Source organism: Microtus ochrogaster, chromosome 10 (genome assembly GCF_000317375.1).
Source record: "Microtus ochrogaster isolate Prairie Vole_2 chromosome 10, MicOch1.0, whole genome shotgun sequence".
NCBI lineage: Eukaryota > Metazoa > Chordata > Mammalia > Rodentia > Cricetidae > Microtus > Microtus ochrogaster.
Window position 1 is genome coordinate 51,377,630 of NC_022016.1, and position 23,364 is coordinate 51,400,993.

At 53.4% G+C, this 23,364-nt stretch overlaps 1 protein-coding gene across 1 annotated transcript in view; it reads right to left on the bottom strand.

Annotated features, from left to right (window-relative positions):
• Positions 1–339: 339 nt before the first annotated feature.
• Positions 340–23,364, bottom strand: part of Slc9a1 (solute carrier family 9 member A1) — a 93,619-nt gene continuing 70,594 nt past the window's right edge. The window contains exons 4-14 of the mRNA XM_013348308.2: positions 12,745–13,322; positions 9,194–9,444; positions 7,977–8,194; positions 6,547–6,749; positions 4,909–4,998; positions 4,426–4,496; positions 4,139–4,312; positions 3,804–3,918; positions 3,555–3,656; positions 2,771–2,843; positions 340–2,041 (exon numbers count right to left, since the gene is read on the bottom strand). Of these exons, the coding sequence (XP_013203762.1) occupies positions 1,698–2,041; positions 2,771–2,843; positions 3,555–3,656; positions 3,804–3,918; positions 4,139–4,312; positions 4,426–4,496; positions 4,909–4,998; positions 6,547–6,749; positions 7,977–8,194; positions 9,194–9,444; positions 12,745–13,322 (2,219 nt within the window). The 3' untranslated portion in view covers positions 340–1,697. The remainder of the gene's footprint in view (positions 2,042–2,770; positions 2,844–3,554; positions 3,657–3,803; positions 3,919–4,138; positions 4,313–4,425; positions 4,497–4,908; positions 4,999–6,546; positions 6,750–7,976; positions 8,195–9,193; positions 9,445–12,744; positions 13,323–23,364) is intronic.

The window sequence follows — 23,364 nt, forward strand, 5'->3', positions numbered from 1 at the left end:
AAAACTCGCCTTGGCCTTCCTTGGGCCTCAATGTCTCCACTGGCCTCAGCAGGAGCCAGTCCTGGGTGCCAGTCAGAAGTCTCCCTGATAACAGCCGGCTGCCCTGCTGTTCCCACTCACACACTGGGGTTTCTAGCCGCGTGGGCACTGGGAACTGCTGCCCTTCAGCACTGAGCTGAGGCCCTGAGCACAGACACGGTACCCCATCACACCGTGTCTCCAGCACTTGGCACACAGTATCAACCCCACCAGCAGATGATGGTGGCGGTGTCTCTGTGCCAGGCTCTGAACTTAGTTCCTCAGGCGCCTTTGCTCCCAGGAAGCAGCCCTGGACTCTTATAAAAAACTCACATTGATTTATTAGAATATGAAAAAGGTTCAGTTTCTTTTGTACAGGTGGCAGAGCGGCGGCAGCTGCAGTGGCTTTGTACATGGTTGTCGATGTCACCTTACATGGCAACTCCTGCCCGAAACAGCACTTGCATGGAGAGGAGACAGCTGGGCCAAGCACCCATGGCCCCACCCCGGGAGGGACCCCTCTGACTACTGCACTATCCTGGGGAGGGAGTGCTTGGAGGCTGGACAGGCACCCGTGGGCTTGTGCCCAGCCATGGTGGCAGAAGGGAGTATGTGCTTGTGAGCAAAGGCCTCTGGGGTCCAGTGCTCTGTCTACTCCAGCAGCCCTGGCCAGCACAGGGCACCCTCAGCGGAAGCCTTATTCCCAGGGCTGGGCTTCACTGCAAGCTATGTATGCAGGTAAGAGAGGGGTCAGATGGGGGTGGTGGTGGAACAGGCCAACAGAGTAAAGCAGGCCCGTGAGCAAGGTAGGTGCCAGGAGGCCACTTGCTCGTGAGCTTGAATCCCGGCAAGTTGGGCCACATCTCAATCAGTGCCGTGGGCAAGAGCCCAGTGGGCAGAAGTTCGATTTAGGGGAAGGCGGTAGACAGCGGGAAGGAAGGAGGGGAAGAGGGTGGGGCTGACTGGTGTGCAGTCTCCAGGGTCTGGAAACAGGAGTGCCTCTGTGCAAACGGAATCGTACTTATGTGGAGGTGCAACATTGTGAGAAGGCAGCACTACCTGGAGCGCGGGCAGCCCTCCAGCCCCAGCCCCAGGAGGCCCGTGGTCCTCATCCCCCAGTCACAGTACCCAGCAGGAGCTCAGAGGTGCCCCGAGCCAGCAGCTCAAGTGGCGGGCCAGGGTGCCATGGCTGGCAGGAATAGCGTGGGTCGGCCATGGGTCCCCGTCTGTCTCCCAACCACATGCCTGTTGTCCTCTGATTCAGGAAGCCCCGTCAAGGCCAAGGAAGGTTCGGCTCCCTCCTTTCCTGGTGGGGCCACAGTGGAGCCAGAGGCTCTTTGGTTAGAAATGATGATCAAAGATGGAAAATTGGTCTGGATGAGGAGGGGGCCGTGGGAAGGGAGGGCCTCGTGGAGCCCTGGTCCAGGACGGGAGAGCCTGGCTCTAGAGATAGGGCAGAGCCCGCCTCACCAGCCCAACTCTCTGCCAAATGGATTGGAAAGGCAGTTCTGGTGGGAGAGGACACTTCCCAGGAGGCAGGGCAAGCCGTGCTGCAGTGGGGGCTGTGGACCCAGCTGCCATGCGTAGGAAGGGGGCAGGGCCAATCCAGGTCAAAGGGCAAGGGGAGCACCCAGTCCCCACTCTGTGGGAGAGTCTATGGGACACCCACTGGCCTGGGCCTACTGCCCTTTGGGGATGAAAGGCTCTCCCTCCCCGGGCTCGGGGTGAGGGCCTGGGTCACTGAGGCAGCGCTGTATCCTCTGGGAGCTGGGGCTGTCACTTGGTCCAGGAGTGAAGACATCATCAGTGCCTGGGGATGAGGGCTCCTTGCTCCGCATCATGATGACGCCATCCTCATCTTCATCTTCCTCCTCCCGAGTCATCCTTGTTGGATCCCGGTTTAGCCCTAGGACCTTGCCCTTCAGCTCCTCATTCACCAGGTCCACAGACTCAGGTGACTGTGGGGATGCTGGGTCGATGGTGATAACAGGCAGATCTGCCTTGGGCTCATAGGCCAACGGATCTGTGGATTGAAAACAAAGCATGGATGGGTGGACGGGCTCCGCCCCTGAGCCCTGCTCAGTGTGGGCCACACCTCAGGGACCCTTTCAGCCTGTGCTAGCGGCTCTCAGACCTTCCCAAGAGTGCATCTGTGTCTAAGGGCTTCACGCCGGTTACCAGCTGCTGCTCTTCCATCACATGGGTGCCCTCCTTGGGTCAGGGGTTCCTACTGGTGTCCCACAGGTTAAAAAATAGGGCTTTGGGCTGGAGAGATGGCTCAGCAGTTAAGAGAACTGGTTGCTCTTGCAGAGGACCAGGGTTCAATTCCCAGCACCCACATGGCAGCTCATAACTGTCTGTAACTCCAGTTCCAGGGGATCTGACACCCTCACACCAATGCACATAAGGTAGTTTTATATATATAATTTTTTTTTTAAAGAGAAAGAAATGGGCTTTTTCCCGAGCCATGACCCGCAGGCCTACGTCCCTGTTCCTCTTCACGGACTAGTGACTTCTGCCTCCCTACAGGATGCTCTGTGCTGTTGCTTCACCCTGAGTCCCCCCGGCAGCACCTCTGTGCCTGGGTTTCAGCGCAGAGCTATGCTGCCCTCTCTGTGAACACCCAGCCCTCCCAGTGTGGACATAACTCAAGGTTTGAGAAGACGTCATGATGGGAAAAGCTCATCTTCCCCTATGATTCTGAGGCTCTCGCTGGCACAAACACCCAGCCTGAGGGCCTCTTTAACCTTACCTGAGCCTATACGGGCCCGTGACATGGTGGGTGAGTCTAGCTTGTGGGCCGGCACCGTCAGGTAGTTGCTGATCTGACAGAGAGAGCAGACAGGGTGAGTGTGGGCAGTGGGCTGGCAGAAGTCCTCTGGAAGACACTGAGACAATGGTTCCTCGATGGGCACTCTCTTTGTCCGTACCGGCACCCACAATGACACTTTGGGGCCTTCAGGGGACTTGTCCCAGGCTCTCGGCAAAGCTGTGCCACCTTCCTGGGCAAACTCAAACAGATCTACTTTGTGCTAGCCTTGCCTCCAGCCCACAGCTGACCCCAAGATTCTAGATTAAAATAATAGCAATAAAACACAACCCGAGGCAGCATGTCGAAGTCCCGTATGGCCCCCAGTACCACCGCAGCTGAGCTCAGCTCCTGACCTAGCATCAAGCCTTGTTCCTTTCCTGGGCACTCTGACTTCTACCAGCCCCTTTAGATTCCTTTCCTCCCAGTGACCCCACCTCAAACTGGTAACCCAGTCACCAAGTCTTGCTTAGCTCCACTTCCCAGTGTCCCTTGAGCTCACTTGTTCCTCTCTCTGTGTCATCCCCACCCTTTCTCAGCATGGCTCCTCAGGGGATAAAGCCCAAAGCCTCACTCCACTAACAAACCTCCTAGGCTGTGTCTGTTTCTAAAACAGGTGCAGGCCCTCAGAGGAGCCCAGCAGAGCCGGAGGTGCCCTAGGGTGAGAGTGCAGAAGAGGAATCCAGTCTCGAGCATGCGCGAAAGGCAGGCCCAGCCTGACACGCACCTTCTGCTCCAGCTGCCGGGCCTTCTGCCTCCGGAGCAGCATCTGGTTCCAGGCTTCCTCGTAAGGGTCGGCCACCAGCGTGTGTCTGTTGTAGGACCGCAGCTGAGGGCAGAACAGTCATCAGGGGAGGGGAGGAGGCCACGGCCAAGGAGGCCTGGCTGTATGGGGGACAGGAGAAGGGCATGGTAGGTGCCAAGGAGGCTCAGAGGAGAGCAGCTAAGAAGGCGCCAGGCTGGGGCAGGACCTCACCCGCTGCCGGGTCTTCTGCAGGTTGCTCCTCAAGATTTTGCGAATCTCCTCCTCCTTGTCCTTGGACAGCGCTGGCAATATGCGCTCTGAAGCCATGGACTTGGGGTGGATGTTCCTGGGACAACAGAACACAGGTTAGGTCACCATTTTGGCAGCAGGAGGCCATACTGGCAGACAGCCCAGGGGTGTGTAGTCAAAGTCCTAAGCCCTAGTATGGCTTCAAGTCAAAGGCCACCTTGATTAGCTAAACAACACGGCCCTGGTGGCCATCCCAGGCTATGGCTGGGGGAGCTAACATGGGTACAGATGCTGCCCAGGTTGGCAGTGGCACTCACTGCATTGAGACAGTGGAAACAGCAGACGGGATCTTGCCCATGCCTCCACTTTCCACCAGCTCGATGGCCTGCTTCATCTCCATCTTGTGGTAGAAGGCAATGAGCTGGGGCTCTTTGGAGCGCTCGCCAGCTATCAGACACTTCTTCACGTACTTCTTATTAAACCGGTTGAGCCTGTGGGAGGAGGGAGGTGGATGGGGCTAGTTCCTAGGCATGAGAAGATGCCCAGGCCCCCAAGGACCCTTAAATGTTCTCCCCACCCTCCTGCCCACCAGACCTTCACCTACTTGTCCTTCCAGTGATGGTGGCCATAGTGACCACAGATGTCCTCGATGCCTGTCAGAAGGTGGTCCAGGAACTGAAATGGGCCCAGGGCCAGGTCAAGCCTTACTACTGGGCTCCTTCCCTACCCCACCCACCTTCACCCATAGTCTGCTTAGCCGGGCCCTGTAGTTCCAGGAGTAGCCAGGAGGTGGCGCTTTCCCCTTACTCATCCTGAAGCCCAGGCCACACACTCTGGTGTGCCCCCCCCCAACCCATGTGCAACTAATGACAGAGGTTGGTGTCAAGTAGAGCCAGGGGTGGTATAACAGCCTCTTGGGCTCCCAACTGCTCACACCACACTTCCCCTTCAGCTAGAGTCTGGTGGGGGACCTCCAGGGGCTGAGAGATCACCTAGCACTGATATGAAGGAGGGTACGCTTAAGGCCCAGCTGCGCCCCAGCTCCAGCCTTCTCCTGCAACCCAAGGCCCAGCCCAGCCTCCAGTACCTGGGTGTGGATCTCCTCGTTGATGGAACGCTTAGTTTCTTGCTTTTTCTTCACAGCCAACAGGTCTACCAAGGGCCGAATGGTCATACCCTGGAGGGCAGGTGAGAGTCAGACATCCTGGTTCTGCTACCTTCGCAGGGAGGCTGAGGAACATCCCTTCTCCCTGAGGGGCACCCCACCCCAAGGCAAGGAGAATCTCCCCTTTGAGGCCCTCAATCTCCCAGGACTGGGCTTCTCACTCTCTACCTCACTATGTAAATAAAGGCAGGTCTTTAAAGTGCACTTCTTCCTGTCAGAGTTCTACCAGCCCAACCTGTGGAACAAGCCTCATTGCCTGTCTAGTTGGGGCCTGGGTTCAGTGTGGGCTCTATCACCAATCTGCTCTGCAGCCCAAGAAGTCAGGCCTGCAGACAGAGAACCTCAGCACTGTCCCTCAGACAGAGGACCACCTCCACACCGCCCCCTGCAGACAGAGAACCTCAGCACTGTCCCTCAGACAGAGGACCACCTCCGCACTGCCCCCTGCAGACAGAGAACCTCAGCACTGTCCCTCAGACAGAGAACCACCCCCACACAGCCCCCTGCAGACAGAGAACCTCAGCACTGCCCCCCTTTCAGGTTCTTAGTGTTTTCCTAGGATTTGGGCTTCAATACCTGCAATATCCCGGAAAGATGGCTCCTTAAAATGTTCCCATTTTACAGATGAGGGAACTGAGCAGTACAGAGGCTGAGGGATTTCCTAGGGCCAAAAAGAGCAGACCCAGAGGCAGGCTGGTTCAAGGGGGTCAGAACCATGCCACCTTCAGTGAAAGCGGGCTTGGAAATCCACTGAACAGACTCAACAGCAAAGTCAAGAGAAGGCAGGGTGTCTGAGGATGGAGCGGGAAAGAGGGCAAAGAGGAGCTCGCTCCTGTGAAAGGACAGAAACTGCGCCCCATCCAGGAGGTCTCCCCATATCTTTCTCTCATGAGAAGGCAAAGGTGTGTCCTTCTGGCACCGTGTGAGGTGCCCAGGCAAGGCAGAGGATGCAAGAGAAATAGAGGCCAACAGTTTGTCACCTGTTCTAGGCCAGGCAGCTACAGGAGAGCAGTGGGCAACATACCACACAGACTCCCTTGAGAGGTGGGTAGAGACGGGTCATTTAAATGCCCAGCAGTCACTGACCAGCAGGCTTGAAGGACTCTTGGGATCATCTGGCCGGGTCTCCTCACCTCACAAATGGAGAACTGAGACACAGACAGGAGTACCTTCCCAAGAAACACAGCTAGTGTACACTGGGCTGAGCCCAGGCCTCAGGCTTCCCGGCTCAAGAGGTGTTCAGCTGCCTGTTCTACAATGCTAGAAACAATAACCAGGAAACCACCGCAGCCCTGCCCTGAGCTGGGACAGTCAGATCTCGGGCCTGCCAGCTACGCATGTGACATCCACGGCTCTCAACAGAGCTGGGCATACTCTGGTCACTTCACACACTAACCATTGATTTCACAATGTTCACTACCACAGCTGGGAGCTGAGGCCACAAAGCAGGATGGCTTGCCCAAAGTCATGTGGCAAGTTAGCTACAGGGTACCTATAGCCCTTTCCAGCAGAAAAGTCAGGGCCCCCAAGGCAGGGACATGCCCATCCCAGGCCCAGCACCTGCACAAAGACTGTGAAAAAGATGACCGTGATGATGGCAGTGAGGAACAGGTCACACATGGGGAAGTGCTTCTTGTCCAGGAGGTAGCCCAGGGAGAAGGCGATGGCCCCTCGCAGGCCCCCATAAGCGATGATGAACTGGTCCTTGGGGGTCAGCTTGACAATGCGGAACTTGTTGATGAACCAGGTCAGGCCCAGCACACCTACCAGGGAGCAGGCAGAGGAGAGGTCAGGTGGCCCAGGAAGCCCCTCCCACTAAGCCCATTTAGCTCACTCACTTCTGAGTGAAGTGAAGAACTCTCAGAGACCTTCAGGGGCTATGTGTCAAGGGATGAGGAAACAGAGTGGTAATGAATCGTTACTTATTAAAACAGATGAGCAGCAGGGAAATAACTATCTTATTGTCTCTCCTTTTCTATATATTGGGAACTGTCTGTAATAAAGTGTACTTCACAATGCAGGCAGTGAGGAGAGGGACGCAGAAGGGTGCTTTGCCCCACATGCCTGGGGTCCTCAGCTTGATCCCCAGCATCACTAAACACACAGACAAAACCTGCTTGCCAACAATAAAAACCCCACAAAACTCTTTACAGGCAGCTTACACCTATAATCCCAGTACTCATGAGGCTGGGTAGAAGAATTTCCAAGAGTTCTAGCCCAGCCTGGTCTACATAGTAAGACCTTATCTCAAACAAACAAGAAAACCCCAAACAACACACAGACCATCACACAGACGGCTCCGTGTCCACACACACCCACACACCACCACCACCACCACCACCACCACCACCACACACACACACAGACCATCACACAGACAGCTCTGTGTCCACACACACACACATCACACAGACAGCTCCGTGTCCACACACACACACACACACACACACACACACACTCAGCCAGGAACACACTGCAGTATACGCATCTCACAAACCGGCCTCTCCGCACACTGTACACCCACAGCTCAGCCACTCACGCTGTCGACCCCACAACTTAGCCCTCTACACCTATACCACAGATACCCACATCTCGGTCCCTCAATACGCTGTCATAGATACACCCACACTTTAGCTCCTCTACAGACTGTACTGGACATACCCCACAACTCAGCCCCTCCACATGCTATATTATAGACACCCAACAGCCAGCACCCTCAATACACTGTACTGGACACCCACAGGCCACCTCTTCTACATATTGTACCATACGATACAACCCAGCTAGTACTGTACCTTACCACACACACAGCCTGTCTCCTCCACACAGTTGCTGTCACACACACACACACACACACACACACACACACACACACACACTCCTCCCGTGACCTGGGCCTGGCCTCACACTGTATCACAGCCCCTCCACAGCACTCGCACGGTCACACAGTTGGTCACGCATTCCTCCCTCAGGCTGCATCTGGCCCTTACCCAGGACCCGGGCAATGAGGCAGAAGAGCAGGGTGCTGATGACGAAGGTCCAGTTCCACTGGTGGGAGCCAGCCACAGTGGAGACCCCGAGGAAGATGAAGATGAGGGTCTCGCTGACGCTGCTCCACATCTTCAGGAAGTATTTGATGGTGGTGTGGGACTTGTGGGAGATGTTGGCTTCCACGTAGGGACGCATCACCACTCCTGAGGCAATAAGGCTTGGGGTAGAGAAGGAAAGGGTTCGGGGTGAGCTGCGCCACTGCTAACAGGCTGACCAACCACCTGCCTCTAGGAACGCAGAAGGACCAGATACCCGCTGGACCTTGACCCTCACATTAAGTATACACGGGGCCAGCGAATTCTTGCGTTTTCAGACAAGAGGCAGAACTTTTGGGAAAATAAAGTCACCTCCACTTGTCTAAGGTGAGTCCACTCAACTCCAAAGCCTTGGCCTTGTCTCCAGGGCCACACTGCATCTGCCCAATGTGGTCTCTCGGGTTCACTCCCTCCATGTGCGATGCTCCCAAGGCACAGGGTCCCACTAGGGCAGTGGTTCTCAACCCTCCTAATGCTGCGACCCTTTATAGTTCCTCACGCTGCGGTGACCCCCAAACATAATATTATTTTCAATGTACTTCATAACTGTAATTTTGCTAGTGTTATGAATCATAATGAAAATATCTGTGTTTTCTAGTGGCCCTGGGTGACCCCTGTGAAAGGGTCACCACCCACAGGTTGACAACCACTGCTCTGGGGAACTCTGCAGGCTTGTCCCCACTACCCAGAGTCCCCCAGTTTAGACTGGCCTCACACTTCTGTTCTCCTTGTCCCTCACTGACTCTTCCCATGGCCCACTGCAAACTCAGCAGAGGCCTCAGGGCTTTTGCGACTCAGGCTTGGTAAATGCTGGTAAGGCCTTTCTAGGGAGCCTGTGGCAGGACTGAGACCTAAGACTTCAGGCAGCATGAGATTCTGCCTCCTGTGACTGAGCCTAGCCAACACAGGTTGTTTTTCTGCTTCATCCGCTTTCAGGCAATCTTCATAATCCTGAACCCCAGAGCCCAATCCGCTAAAGACCTGGATCATTCCAGTGGATACCAGCGAAGTCTGGAGCCCAGAGTTCAGGTGCTGGGGAGCTTCTTGGCGACCACAGACGTGGGGATGTCATGCTAAGTGGCTTCCCCTACCCAGCCCATCACCTGTCGTGCCCGACTCACGCCATGATTCCCGACAGGTGGAAGAGCTCGGCTGACAGGTAAGCCATGTAGCTGTAGAGGAATACGAAGAGCGGCTCGATGACCCGGATGTGGGAGGTGAACCGTGAGGTGAAGGCTGCGATGACCCCGTAGACCACGCCCACAAACACTCCGCCGAGGGACACTACGAAGAAGCTCAGGAAGCCAAGGAAGATGTCCGAGATGCCCACATACTCATAGCTGGCAAACTCCTCAAAGAGGTGATAGAGGACCTGGAGAGGGCAGGCAGGCTGGTGGGCAGGAGGGCAGGGCCTAGCCCCACGGCTCCCTGGTTATCCCACCCATGTTTATCCTACCCTCCACAGCCCACAGCCATGAACATAGCCTACATGCAGCAGAGAAACCCTAGTGCTGAGTAGGTACAGAACCTTGGCCTGGGGGCCGGGACCTTCTTCTTTGGAGGCCTGCGGCCCAACCTGCTGGTCATGAATGCAAGCTCTAAAGCTGGGCAGCCAAGCGGCAATTCTTCTTACACACGGCAGGTAACCCAATCTTCTGTGCTTCAGTTTCCAAGAGCTGGGAGCAAGCGCAGTGCCCACGTCAAAGGGCTGTCATAGAAGTAAGCTAATAGAGTGCTCAGCACAATACTCCCTGTGCTGCTGCCGCCACTGGTGCCAACAGGTCTACGTATCTCACTGCTTGACCTTGTATAAAGCAGGCCAGTTCCAATAGCAAACCAGGATAGGACCTGTCGTTAACCTCTGGAAGTGCACGGGCTAGGTCACTGCAACCTGGGATCCACCAAGAGGGACTGGCAAATCCCCATTTAAACAAGCTGCCCAGGTAGTTCCAAGGAACAGCCAAACTCAGACGCTGTGGAGCTGGAGGCCTCTACAGCTTCCCAGCCTGGCAATGGGAAAGTCTGCAGTGGTCATCACGTACCGACTATCTCTATTGGTATGCAGGCCAAGGATACCTATACCTATCTCCTTGCTACAGTGAGGCTCAGACATATCAACTAACATGCCGGGGGGCCACCAAGGGGCAGGACCAGGCCCAGAACTTGTTCCCTCAGTCTCTGGGTTTTGTTCTGAGGGACCAACATGGCGGCTCCCCAGGCTACTCAAATCCAGCCCCAGACAGCTCTGCCAGGAAGCAGATGGGGAGTTCCCAGGCTTGGAAGGAAGGGGGAGCAGACAGGAGAGGGTGAAAGGACAGAGAGCTAATGCCAGGCAGCTTGGGTGCAGCATCACTGTCTTGGAAATATGGTGTTTACAGCTGTACCAAGCTCTAGAAAAGGTCCAAAGGGGCCTGGCAGGAAGGGCAGATGCTGGGCACTCGCTGGGCCCCAGTGCTGCTGGTGTTTCACACCTGCCTGGGGGACAGGAGAGGCCTCAGCAGCAGGTGTGCTCTGCCCAAGGCTAACCTCACTCCTGGTCTGGGGACGCTCATGTGCGCTCATGGTCTGCCACACGGGCCACTGGAACAGTACAGAGGTCGGGTCCTTTCTAGCCTGCAGCTATGATCAGTGTGACAAGTAGAGAGAGAACATGGTGGAGGCCGGTGGGGGTCATGTGACTCTAGCATCTCACGCATTAGCTGGTGGAGCCTCCTAATGCCTCCATTTCTTCATGAGGGAACACTTGGATCAGAATGCCATAGCCTGGCTGTTCTTTGCTAGAGTTACCTGGGAAGAAGACCTTCAGCTGGGAGAATGACTCTCCAGCAGAAGCAGACTTCCTGGAGCCAATGCTATGGGGAATTTTTTTGATTAAAAGGCTGACGAGGGAGGACACAGCTCACTGTGGGCAGGTGGTCCTGGTTGTACAGGGAAGCAGACTGAGCAAGTCAATAAACAGCGTTCCTCCACAGCTGCTGCTTCAGCCCCGACCTCCAGGGTCCCGCCCTGAGTTCCTGTCCTGACTTCCCTCGGTCATGGGATATGACCTGACCTGGCTGTAGGCTCAAACAAACCTTTCCTCCTCAGATGCTTTTGCTCTGGTATTTTATCACAGCAACAGAAACCCCAATGGATATGCAAACCAGATAAGGCAAGCTACATTCAGACTGGAAGCATCTGAACATTGGCCACATGGTCACCACTGTCACTACTGTCAGGAGATGACATAGATCCTACACACCCAGATCTGAGTTATCAACTCGATGAAAGTATGTCACTGTTTCCAGTAGTGTCAACATGAATTCCTATCCAGACTCAGCTGGGCAGGGTTCAACTCAGGTACCAACTGGCTTCAGATACACATTAATAAGAATTACTCCATTGTGGGAATTTCTTAAGTCAATAGCCTTTTAGATATCGGCCCATTTTGGGCATGATCTCAGGACTAGAAGTGCACATGAAAATCATGCATGGCCCCTTTTTTCTGCTGGATTCGGCTCCCAGCTTCCATGCACACAGAGGACCACAGATGGCTACCCTTACTGTGAGTTTATCCCCAAATAAATAAACCTTTGTTATACTCATTCCAGGCTATTGTGGAACTCTTTGATACGCCCACATTTTGGCGCCCAATGTGGCCTGAGCTCACACTACTCCCGCCATGAGAAAAAGCAGCAGATGGCTTGGGAGAATTCCTATAGGAATCCTAGGAAAATGAGAGACTAACTTTGGTGCATCCTGCATGAGCTGAGGCTTTTGTGTCCCTTGGCAGGGGCTGCTGCTAAAGAAACCAAGATAGAGAACTGAATGATCAGGCTAGACTCCGCTGTATAAGAAGTGGTGAGGGGCACGGGAAGACGCTGAGGCCAAGGCTAGGAAGCACTCTTCTGTCCCTACTTTCTATTACATCCAGAGGGGCTGGAGATGACAGAGTGCGGTGCCAGCAGGACTGGGCATGGACCTCTGTCGTTTGTGTTTTCCTGTGTGTACAGACCCTTTCTTAGGAGCCCAGTTCTGGAGGGGACTAATGTGCGTGCACACACCTGCTTCCTGAGGAAGCCCACAGAGCTCTCCCCTGGCCTGTGGCAGACAACACTACTACTCTGTCACTTGAAAACAGGCCTAGAAGAGGAGTCTCTTGCTTAAAGTCACACAAAAAAAGTAGTCAATCCTGACCTACTAAATTCACTTATGATGCTTTAGAGGTTTGGGGGAGCAGACTCCTCATTTCCTTTGCCCAAACCCTGCACATACCAATTCTTGGAGCTAAAAGGCTTTTTGGAGGTTAAATGGGCTATGAAGAAAGGAAAGCACGAAGCAGTTCAGCAATTGGGCAAGACAGCAACAAAATGCAAGCTGGCCAGGGAGCAAATGACCTACTGGGCCAAGAGCTCAGGTCCTGCAGGGCAACAGACTAGATTAAGCTCACTGCCTAAAACCTTAGCTCTGCCACACTCTAGCAAGTTGTCTGACTTCCACGGCTGTCTCTAGTTCTCTAAGATGAGAATAGAGCATCTCTCCTCAGGTTGTCCGGAAGTAAGAAAGAGAATCCACATTCCATTGCTTGTCTGACACACAAGCACGGAGAGACATGGCCATCCACATTATCACCAGTGGAAGGATTAGGCATTGCCTGTGCCCCATGTGCGTGTGGTGTGGCCTGACCCCTCACCACAGTGACGGCGTCATTGAGCAGGGACTCCCCGAAGACAAGGATGTGCAGCAGTTCGTTGATGTGGATCTCCTCGAAGACAGCCAGCACAGCCACCGGGTCCACGGCCGAGATGATGCTGCCGAAGAGCAGGGTGTCCAGCAGGCCGATGTTGTTGATCTGCTCACCGCCCACCAGGCACACAGCATACAGGAGGCCACCCAGGAAGAAAGCATTCCACAGTGTGCCCACCACAGCAAAGATCAGGATGGTGCCCAGGTTCTCCGTGAACTGCCGCAGTGGCAGGAAGTAGCCCGCATCCAGGATGATGGGTGGCAGCAGGAAGAGGAAGAAGACGTCTGACTGCAGGAAGGGGGGCGTCTCGCCAACGCCCTTGATCAGGCCCCCCACCAGCAGCCCCACTACGATCAGCAGGCAGCTCTCCGGGACGATACTCGAGATGGTGGAGATCACATGGAAACCTGTGAAGGACGAGAGAACGGGAGGCCGTGGGCTTTTCAGGGGAGCCAGAAGAACAGAAGGTTGGGGACAGGACTGGGGACCAGGAGAGCATCTGGCGAGAGGTGCACAGGCTTGGTCTCAGAAGGCCGCTCTCTTAACTCTCTGAGCCTCGGCTTCCTTGCCTGTAAAATGGAAGGGATAATACCAGCTTCACAGGGCTGTGGTATAAAATAAATTATTTTTCAAATTTACATTTATTTTATATGTGTGTGTGTGTATGCATGCATATATATGTGAGTATGCACCATGGCACGTGGGTGGATATCAGAGGACAATTTGTGGGACTTGGTTCTTTCCTTCTATCATATGGGTCCCAGGGATTGAACTCAGGTCCTCAGGCTTAGCAGCAAGCACCTTTCCCTTCTGAGCCACTTTGGATCCGATGATTTCACAGAACATTCATTAATAGTCTCTGTCACTGTCCTAGACTGTCAGAAAGCAGCAGTTCTATATACCTCTAGCAGACAGAAATTAAACTGACAACCAAGGTGCAAAGTACCCAAGGCAGCAAGCTATTCCTGAGCCCATGGCATCTTTTCAGGCACAAGTTCAGGGAGGCTGACTTTTGCCCCACCCAGGGAAGAACAATTTAATGATTCTGTCTCAGGGAGGGCTCCATGCCATGGAGGTGTCTAAGTCACAGGCCGGCAGTGAACGGTGCTAAAGTGGAGACAGCAGAGAGACCTCTAGGAGAAACGTGGGGACAATAGGCCTGGGTCTGCAAACTGGCAGAGCACATGCAGAAACTTCCGGTCCCAGACTGGCAGGCAGGAGGCCGTGGACATAACCAAGGCATGCTTTTCCGGACACCAGGAAAAGATCCCAAGAGGTCAAAAGCTATCAGTTTTGGCAAGCGAAGCAAAACCTCTTTGCCACCCTACTCTGCCTTTAGTGCAATCCCACCCACTCTAAAGACAGGGCAGCATAGGCTGAAAAGGTAAAGAGACACGCCCAAAGTCGGAGCAAGTCAGTAGCAGAGTCATGAGAGAACCCAGATCTGATGCCCGGCTCCCGATGCCCCGCTCCCAGCCAGCTCCCTAACTCTGAGATTGTAGCTCTCCTAGCCTCCCTCCCCATCAAGCCATCCTGACACCCACCAACCATTCCCAAGCGGTGCTGGCCGTCAGCAGCATGCCATTCTTTGTTGTGGACCATGCTGAGGCTCCATACACGGGCTGCGGGGATGACAGGTTTGGGTACAGAGCCGTGTTCCCTATGAGTTCTTCGGTTTGGTTCTGCAGTAGGAAGGTGGGGGAAGACCTGGGTACCCAGATGCAATGTTGGGTACCAGACCCCAAAGCCAGCTCGGTCAAGAGACTGAAGCCTTTGCTCAAGAACGATGCTCCCTCCTCTTCCTGAGCTGGTAAATTCCACGGTATGTGCTGACTTGAGAATGACTGTGACCCTCAAGGACCTGCCTCGACAGATCGTTGCCTTCTTCGTTCCCAGAGCCTTGGGAAGGAAGGACATTTCTCCCAAAAGCAAAGGCACTCCTATGCTCAGTACTGACCCAGGGAACACTAGTACATCACAGTCCGCATACAATGACAAGCTCCCAGGAGACACGGAAAACACACTAGGGAAAAACACATCTCTGTCTTAGGGCAGGAAGGAAACCTCAAAGCTACCTTGTACATACATGCTCCTTGTGCACTGAAAAGATGTCTATAGGCTAGCCAAGCGGTGGTGACGCACACATTTAATCCCAGCACTTGGGAGGCAGAGGCAGGCGGATCTCTGTGAGTTCGAGGCCATGCTGGTCTACAAGAGCTAGTTCCAGGACAGGCACCAAAGCTACAGAGAAACCCTGTCTCAAAACAAAACAAAACAAAAAAGTTTCGAATTCTCTTTAAACGGGTATTTAGTCACTGAGTTCAGGGGACTAGATTCTCACAATGGACCAGAAAGCACAGAAAGCAGTGTTCCAAGATCAAGAGTGCAGCTCTAAGGACTGGTGAGATGGCTCAGTGGGTAGAGGTGCTTGCTGCCAAGCCTGATGACCTGAGTTTGATCTTCTGGGTGCCACACAGTGGAGAGAACCAACTCTTATAGGTTGTCCTCTGATCCCCACAGGCAGGCTATGGCACCATGAGCACACATAAATAAATGCTTTATAAAGTACCATCCCTCCCAAAAAGAGTACAGCTCCAGTCAGCTGGCCTTCCTTGAATGTTGTGGGTCTACTCTATAGAGTTAGCAACAGCAGTTGTCTTAGAAGAAGACAGAGAGGCCACAGTAAGCAGAAGATAGCTTCCACCTCCACCTAGCAGAAAGGCTGGGAAAATGCCTCTCGTCCTGTGTTCATCAGACCAACCCACAGAGCTGGGATCCAGGGATGAGCGGCCATAGCTCCTGTCTGGAGAGGGTGTGTGAGTGAGACAAGCTAGGAGCAGTAACGTGGGGATGTTTGCTGCTCCTGAAGGTGTCCCAGAACCAGAGCTGTGCTGGAAGTTCATGGTCACACTCAGTCCTGCGAACAGCCGGGCAGTGCTGCATGCAGTGGAAGACAAGTCTGGGTGTGCAAGGAAGGGTTCTGTCTAGTACAGCTGTCTCGAGCCTGTGGTCAAGCCATTGCTGGAGTATCAATATTTTCCCTGAGCTGGCTCTGCTGGGCCCTGGGGACCTTGTGAGGAGCTCATGGGGATGACCACGCTACTCTGGAATGAGTCCTCTCTGGCAGGTGAACAGTGGGTGCCCCTACAGAGGAGCTGGTGCTCTGAGAGGCAGAATGTGCCCTCACAGGCTGCTCAGGCCTGGGCTTGGGGTCTCCTGACCAGGGGACAATATGCTTTCTTCTGTTGAATCAGCTCCCAGGGGACCCGGGCTGCAGTCATGACCCTGGCGTCCTTCCCCTCTCATCTGCCCCCAGTCTTCCGTTTGGTCCTGCTTCCTAGTATTCAGCTGGGGGCTCCAGGCCTGAGGGGCCTCTAGGCTGAGTCCAGGCCACAGGATCTCTTCACCCTTGGCTTCTTGCCTGCAGGAGGTGGAACACAGTGTCTCTCAGGAGGAGGAGACTCTTCAGGGAAAGCAGCTCGCTTGCCTGTGGTCTGTCCTTGATTGTCCCTCTCCAACTGTCCCCACCCTGTATCCCCCAAGTGTCCAGAAACACAGGCAACTGGCTGACACCTGTAGTGGGGTCCCTGGCGTGGTGACAAAGGGCCAATATCGAGGGCTCCTCCAGGGCTCAAACTGTAGCACCGGTGACTTAGCTACAATGGAATTCGGGTAGGGCAGACAGAGTTAGAAACAGATCTAGAGACAAGGGAGCTAGAATGGATCTCAGACAGCATGATATGGTCAGTGGCCACAGAACCATTTCCACAAGAGCTGTGCACTGCAAAAGCAGTGACCCCTTAAGCCCCACAGCGTCCCTCGTCCCTCCAGGCATCCTGTCCACGCAGAGCTGTGTGGCAGGAAGGTGTGGAATTCCACATTCCCACCCTTACACAATGAATGCAGCTGTAGGCTGGCCTCCCTGTGAGAAGCGCTGTGGGTGGAGAGGTGTTCATTCCTTCCCGCTGGAGCGCTGGTGTGACCATGTGTGCACACAGTGTGTGCGCACACAACGCACACCAACAGAAATGACTAAGAGTTTGGACTGGGGGATTCTCCAGGCTCTCTGCAGCTGCTCCGCCCTTCACCATAAAAGCATTTTCTTCTCATTCTCAGGCTGTCTCCATCTGCTTGGGTGGGCACGGTGGAGCAGGCAAGGCTGTCCCATGTCACCCACGGTTCCTAGGGTGACCACATGTTCCTGGTTCTGCTTGTCACAGGCCTGCCTGGCCTGGGAAGAGACGGAGGAGGCTGGGACGAGGGGTCTCTGAGGCCCACCAGTGTCAGGTCACCAGGGACCAGACGGCAGATCGGGGGCTCTGCCATCCTGCATCCAGGCCTGAAGACAACTCTGGGGCTGCAGTTCAGCTCTCTTCAATGCACAGTGATTCCATTTCTTTACGTCCCCCATCAATGCCCCAGCAGCTGTTCTCAACCACAGCAATGAGAGACAGGGCCTCACACGGAAGCTACAGTGACTCTACAGGTTACGATGTGTGATAGCCATTTTGATCTCATTCGCTCCTCACCATGACTTCAAGAGGACACAATTTTAGATGAGAAAACTGAGGCGTAGAAAGGTTAATTAAGCAACTTGGCTTAAATCCACAAAAGCAATAACTGGGTAACAATCCAGGCCCAGAGTCTGCTCTCAGCCATCCACACCATTCCCTCTGGCTTCCTTCCTCGCTGGTTTCTCAGAGGACCCACCCAGGACTAAAGAGGCCCAGAGCTGTTCCCGAAAGACCAGCGGCAGCCATTTTTTCCATGAGCCCTTCTTCCCCAGGGAGGCCTTCACGCAGTTCCTCTCTCACGGTCCTCTTGAAGGCACCGTCCCAGGAACCATGCACCGAGCTCAGCCAGAAGGGCCTTTGCTGCCAGCTCTTAGGGCAACAGGTGGCAGTTAGTCAGACATGGGTTCTCACTATGATCTCATCGGTGGGACCCGAGGAGCAAGAGTAGCTCAGAATCAGCCACTGCCTCAGCAGGTTCCCAGATAGAAGTGCAGGAGGTAGAAGTGCCTACCCACGCTGTGTTTCCAGAGCTAGCAAAAGTTAGGTCCCAACCAAGACACAGTAACTAACCAGCATGTGGCCTTGTCGAGTTACTTTACGGCTCCTGTCCTCAATTTGCCCACCTCTGGCATGCCAGTGGGTAGAAGCAGATGAATTAGAGGAGACAATAAAGGTAAAAATGCCAAGCAGTGAACCAGGTATGGGAGTGCATTCCTTTAATCCTGCCTACTTGAGATACTGAGGCAGGGGGACCACGAGTTTGAAGCCTGTCTATGCAACTGAGAGGGAATCTCAAAGAGGAGGAGAGAAAGCACCAAGCGATGCTGGTGCCCGACGTACAATGTGACAACTACTCTATTAACGTTTTCATCAAGGGCCAACAAGATGGTTCAGTGGGTAAAGTTCCCGTGGTACAAAGCCTGGTGACCTCAGTTCTGACTCCTAGAACTCAAGTAAAAGTGGAAGGAGAGCTGAGCAGTGGTGGCGCACGCCTTTAATCCCAGCACTTGGGAGGCAGAGGCAGGCAGATCTCTGTGAGTTCGAGGCCAGCCTGGTCTACAGAGTGAGTTCCAGGATAGTCAGGGCTATGCGGAAAAGCCCTGTCTCACAAAACAAAAAAACAAAACAACAACAAGAAAGGTGAAGGAGAGAACTGATTGATTACACAAAGTCGTCTTCTGACCTATGTGGGCACGGTCACGCGTGTGTTCTTTCATGGACCCACATCATGCACACACATACAATAGCGATAAATAAATTTAAAGTAAAACTTCCTTCAGCTGAGTATAATATAAATACATTATCACGACCCACTGCTGTGCATGTATCCCCCCATTGCTGTACACATACACCCCACTGCTGTGCATGTACAGCCCCGCTGCCAGGCTGAAAGTTACCAAGGCTGGAAAGTTCTTTTTTTTTTTCTTTTTATTTATTCTTTGTGTGGGTGGGAACTTCTTAGAGCCACCCAAGTCCCTGGCTTCTAGCACATAGCAAACATTAACTATTTGTGACTGAGATACGATTGTCAGATGTTAAGCATGGAGAGAGGAAGGCAGAAGGGACTCTCAGTTCTTAACGCCAAGCAGTGTTAAGGGGGAAGAGAAGATGGTGTCCCGGTGCAGGGCTACCAGGCTGGGCTTTTGAAGGCTCAACAAAAAATGCCTAAGGAGCAGAGTCTGTCTCCCCTAAAAACCTCGGGACCTGGGCCCTTCTAGAGGCTGTGCAGAAGGATCCCAAGTTCAAGGATTGTATGGGCTGCACAGCAAGTTCTAGGCCCTCCTCAGCGACTTAATGAGAGCATGTCTGAGCATAAGAAATAAAACAGGAAGATTTAGAGTGCAGCTCAGGGGTCAAGTTTTTGCCCAGCATGAGGGAGGCTAATGGAGTCAGTCCAGACACTGCAACAACAACAAAGAATGAATAAATAGAAAGAGCTAGAGAGACCACAATGGTTAATGCTCTTGCAGGAGACCTGAGTTCTGTCCTCAGCACCTGTGTTGGGTGACTCACAACCTCTTATAACCCCACCCCCAAATGATCTGACGCCCTCTTCTGGCCTCCCAGGGCAAGTGCACATACATGCACGCACACACTTAAAAATAAAATATGTAAGAAAAAGAAAAAGAGCAGAGTGGAGCATGGTGGCACATCCCTCTAACCCCAGCAGAGGGACGCGGATCTCTGAGTCTGAGGACAGCCTGGTCTACACAGCAAGTTCCAGGGCAGTCAGGGCTACACAGAGAAACCCTGTCTCTAAAAACAAACAAACAAACAATGTAAACTAAAGGCTGGAGGGAATAGCTCAGGGTTCCAGCTTGTCTAGGATGAACAAAGCCCTGGGTCTGATCTCCAGAACCACATGAGAGAAAGAGAGAGTGGGGGGAGGAGACTCCCCGTGACCCCAAGTCACATGACAATGGTTGTCCAGCACAGAGAAAGGGCACATTTAGAGACACACTCAGATGCCGATGTGAGGAGCAGGGCTGGGGTCTTCACATTGCTCTTATCCTCATTTGATGGATAAGGAAAAGGGTCAGAGAAGCAGGGCTGTATAACTGGGAAGGGCTGCCATAATTAGAATCCAGGTCTCCTAATTGCTAGTTCTTTGAGCTCCATGAAACCTAAGCCTGTCAGGATCAACAGAAGAATTCAAGTCTGCCATATGCCTCCCCCACATAAACAGTCAGAAATAAATCTGCTCCCAGTACCTGGGTAGGAACCATCCCCGTGCCCAGAAAAGCCGGTCTCTCTGTGCCTCTCCCTAGCCTTTCCACACAGCAGCTGTCTGTTTCAATCCATACATCAGAGTCTTTCTAGGTTGTAGGGGGAAGGGAGGACACATAGGGTCTTGTTTGGTCAAAAGTGAGACCCCAGCCCCCTGATACCCCTATATCGAGCAGTCTGGGATGATTGATTGAAAGAGTCACCCCAGCCCCTGGCACCCATCCTTGGAGCAGGAAGCTCCATTTCAAGACCCCTCCCCCTGGGAGCTGCGTTGGTATGGACTCCACCTCCACCTGGGGGGGGGGAAGCCCGCCAAGCAGTGACCCCTCCTCAAGGAGGGTAAGGACCACTCCCACAGGCTATTTAGGCAGCTGCCCAGAAAAGAAACACATGGTCTAGGGTTTTGCATGGTCTCCCCTGCTCTCTTCTCCTTGCCATGCTCCTGGCCACCTGAGAGCGCTGCATTAAACGTGGGAAACTTTTTTTTTTTTTTTTTTTTTGCCATGGCTGTCAGGCCCCTGGAACTGGGATTACAGACAGCTGTGAGCTGCCATGTGGGTGCTGGGAATTGAACCTGGGTCCTCTGGAAGAGCAGTCAGTGCTCTTAACCGCTAAGCCATCTCTCCAGCCCCAAACGTGGGAAACTTTTATTGGGTCTAATTTTGTCTGATTGAAATTATTTGCGTCGGCAGAGAGGCTCATCTTACGAATTATTCCTAGCAGGTCCCACCCCTAGAAATATCAAGACTATATAATAAAGCAGCTAAAAATCTACCTGAAAACAACAGCGATGCTGAGCTGTCTGGGCCAGGAAAAGAAGGCTGAGCCAGGGAGCAAGAAGCAGTTCCGGGTCTGGACCTGCGTGCTAATAACCCTGAGCCCGGTGTCTTCCAGGCTTTCCACTCACGGAGCTCACCACAGATGGGCCTTTTTCTGTCAGAGTCAGGGGCTGGGCCCAGAAGCACCTGTGATGCGGCAGAGGAGCTGGTAAAAGATAGAACAGGGAGACGGGCCACAGCAAGTGGGAGGGAGCCAACAGCCTGAGGAACCCAGTGCTGAAGCTGGGAGTCAGTCAGCTCCGGAAGGTCTGCTGGGAGAGGCTGCTCAAGGTCAGCCTGGTCTAGAGAGTAAGTTCTAAGTCAGCTAAGGCTGTTACACAGAGAAACCCTGTCTGGGGGTGGGGGGGGGTGAGCTTTGTTTTTTTCTTGTCTTCATTCTTCTACCTCCACCAACCCCTCTTTCCCGTTGCCAGAAGTGTCCTAACCCTGCTTCTGTGTACACAATGAGGAACTCTTCATCTTGAACTTCTACCCACTTCCCAAAACCCAGTTAGGCATCGCCTCCTCTAGGAAGCCCTCCGTGCACACTCCGACTCAGCTGCTCCTCCAGACTGAACGTGTGCTGGACATCCACATCAGCGCTGGCACCCCAAGCACAGCCCAGACCTGAAAGGATGACACTCGGGAAGATGGGGTTCAGGGGACAATGGGAGCCTCCTAAAAGCCATCAGATCCCTGTCAAAGAAGGAGAGGAGGGGGTGGACACATGCGCAGAGGGCAATGACCTCTGAGTCTCCGAGGCCGGACACTGGAAAGGACGCTGGCACACAGGCCTGAGACACACAGAGGGGCTCCCCCTGACCGTCAGGCCCCACCCCATATCTGTATGGACTGCAGCCAAGTCCTGCTGCCATCAGCCTTCACCCTGTGGCTCAAAGAACCATTTCAATGGCCTCAAACCCCTCAAATCCCCTCCTCCCTGCTCTAAGCAGCAGTAGGTCTGGTGTCCCAGGGCCTCCAGTCACCAGAGCGCTCCAGAAAGCCACAGTCAATGAATCCCCCTCCCCCCGCAGCGCAGCGAGGCAGATGCTGACTCACGCAGGGTGAAGGGAAGGACAGGGACCAGGACAGCAGTAAACAGTGTTGACAGAGACAGAACTGGCAATCAGAGCAGTGGCAGGAGAGGAGGGCTCCAGCAGTCAGCGGGGCCACCACCTGGAAGGGACCAGGGCTGTGTGGGGCAGGCCAGTGGGATCTGGGGTCCTGAGTCTCAGCGCTAGTCTGCTAGCAGGGGACCATGTGATGCACATTGATTTCTTTCCGCTTTCTCAAAACAGACACGGACTGTTCTGGTGATTTGATCTTATTTTTGGTTTTTTGGGACAGGGTTTCTCTGTGTAGCCCTGGCAGTCCTAGAGTTAATTATATAGATCAGGTTGGCCTCAAACTCACAGAGATCTGCCTGCCTCTGCCTCCCGAGTACTGAGATTAAAGGCATGTGCCACCACCAATCACCACCCACCCCAGGGCTTGCTTTGATTTTAAGTAAACTCATGTTAATTCGAAAATATTTGCTAGTACTATGTACTTTTGCCAGCACTAAGTGCTTTTAGAAGGCAATTGGCTCCCTTCGTCTCCTCTTTTCTTTTTTCTTTCTTTCCTTTTTTTTTTTTTGGTTTCTCTGGCCTCAAACTCAGACATCCTCCTGCCTCTGCCTCCTGAGTGCTGGGATTAAAGGTGTGGGCTACCACGGCCCAGCTGAGTTTCTTCTTTTCTATACCTCCAGCCCAGCCCGCCATAGCAAAGTTGACTTTGGAGACCTTCAAACTTTTCTGCTTCTCCAGTTTTGTTTTGGTTTATTTTCAAATGCTGAGGACAGACAGACTTCAGGGCCTTCTAGAATGCTATGCAAATGCTCTACCGGAGTCACATTTTTCATATGTTAGTTAAAACACAAATTTAAGTGTTAAAATTATGTTTAAGGGGCTAGAGAAATGAGTTAAGAACACTTGCTGCCCTTGCAGAGGACCCAAGTTCAGTTCCCAGCATCCACACCAGGTAACTCATAACCACCTGAAATTCCAGCTCCAAAGGGTCCAGTATCCTCTTCTGGCAGCTGCAGGCACCTGCGTGCACATAGTGAACATACGTACATCCAGGCACACTCACACAAACATAAAATAAATATTTAATAGAAACAAAACAACCAATAAGGTGTGGAGGTGCATACCTTTAACCCTAGCACTTGGGAAGCAGAGGCAGGCAGATCTCTGAGTTTGAGGCCTGGAACACAGTCTGGTTTACAGAGTGTGTTCCAGGACAGCCGGGGCTACACAATAAGTACCTTAATCCCAGCTCCCAGAAAATCCTTCTGGCCTCCTCAGGTACCGCACTCACGTCCACATACCCACACACAAATAGATAAAACTACGTACAAGTCATTAACTGTCCTCTGTGGACTTTGATGTAAAGCCTCACCCAGCTGTCTCAGCCCTAAAGCAGTTGTGCAGTTATTACCCTCATTTAGAGACCAGGCTGGCTGCCAG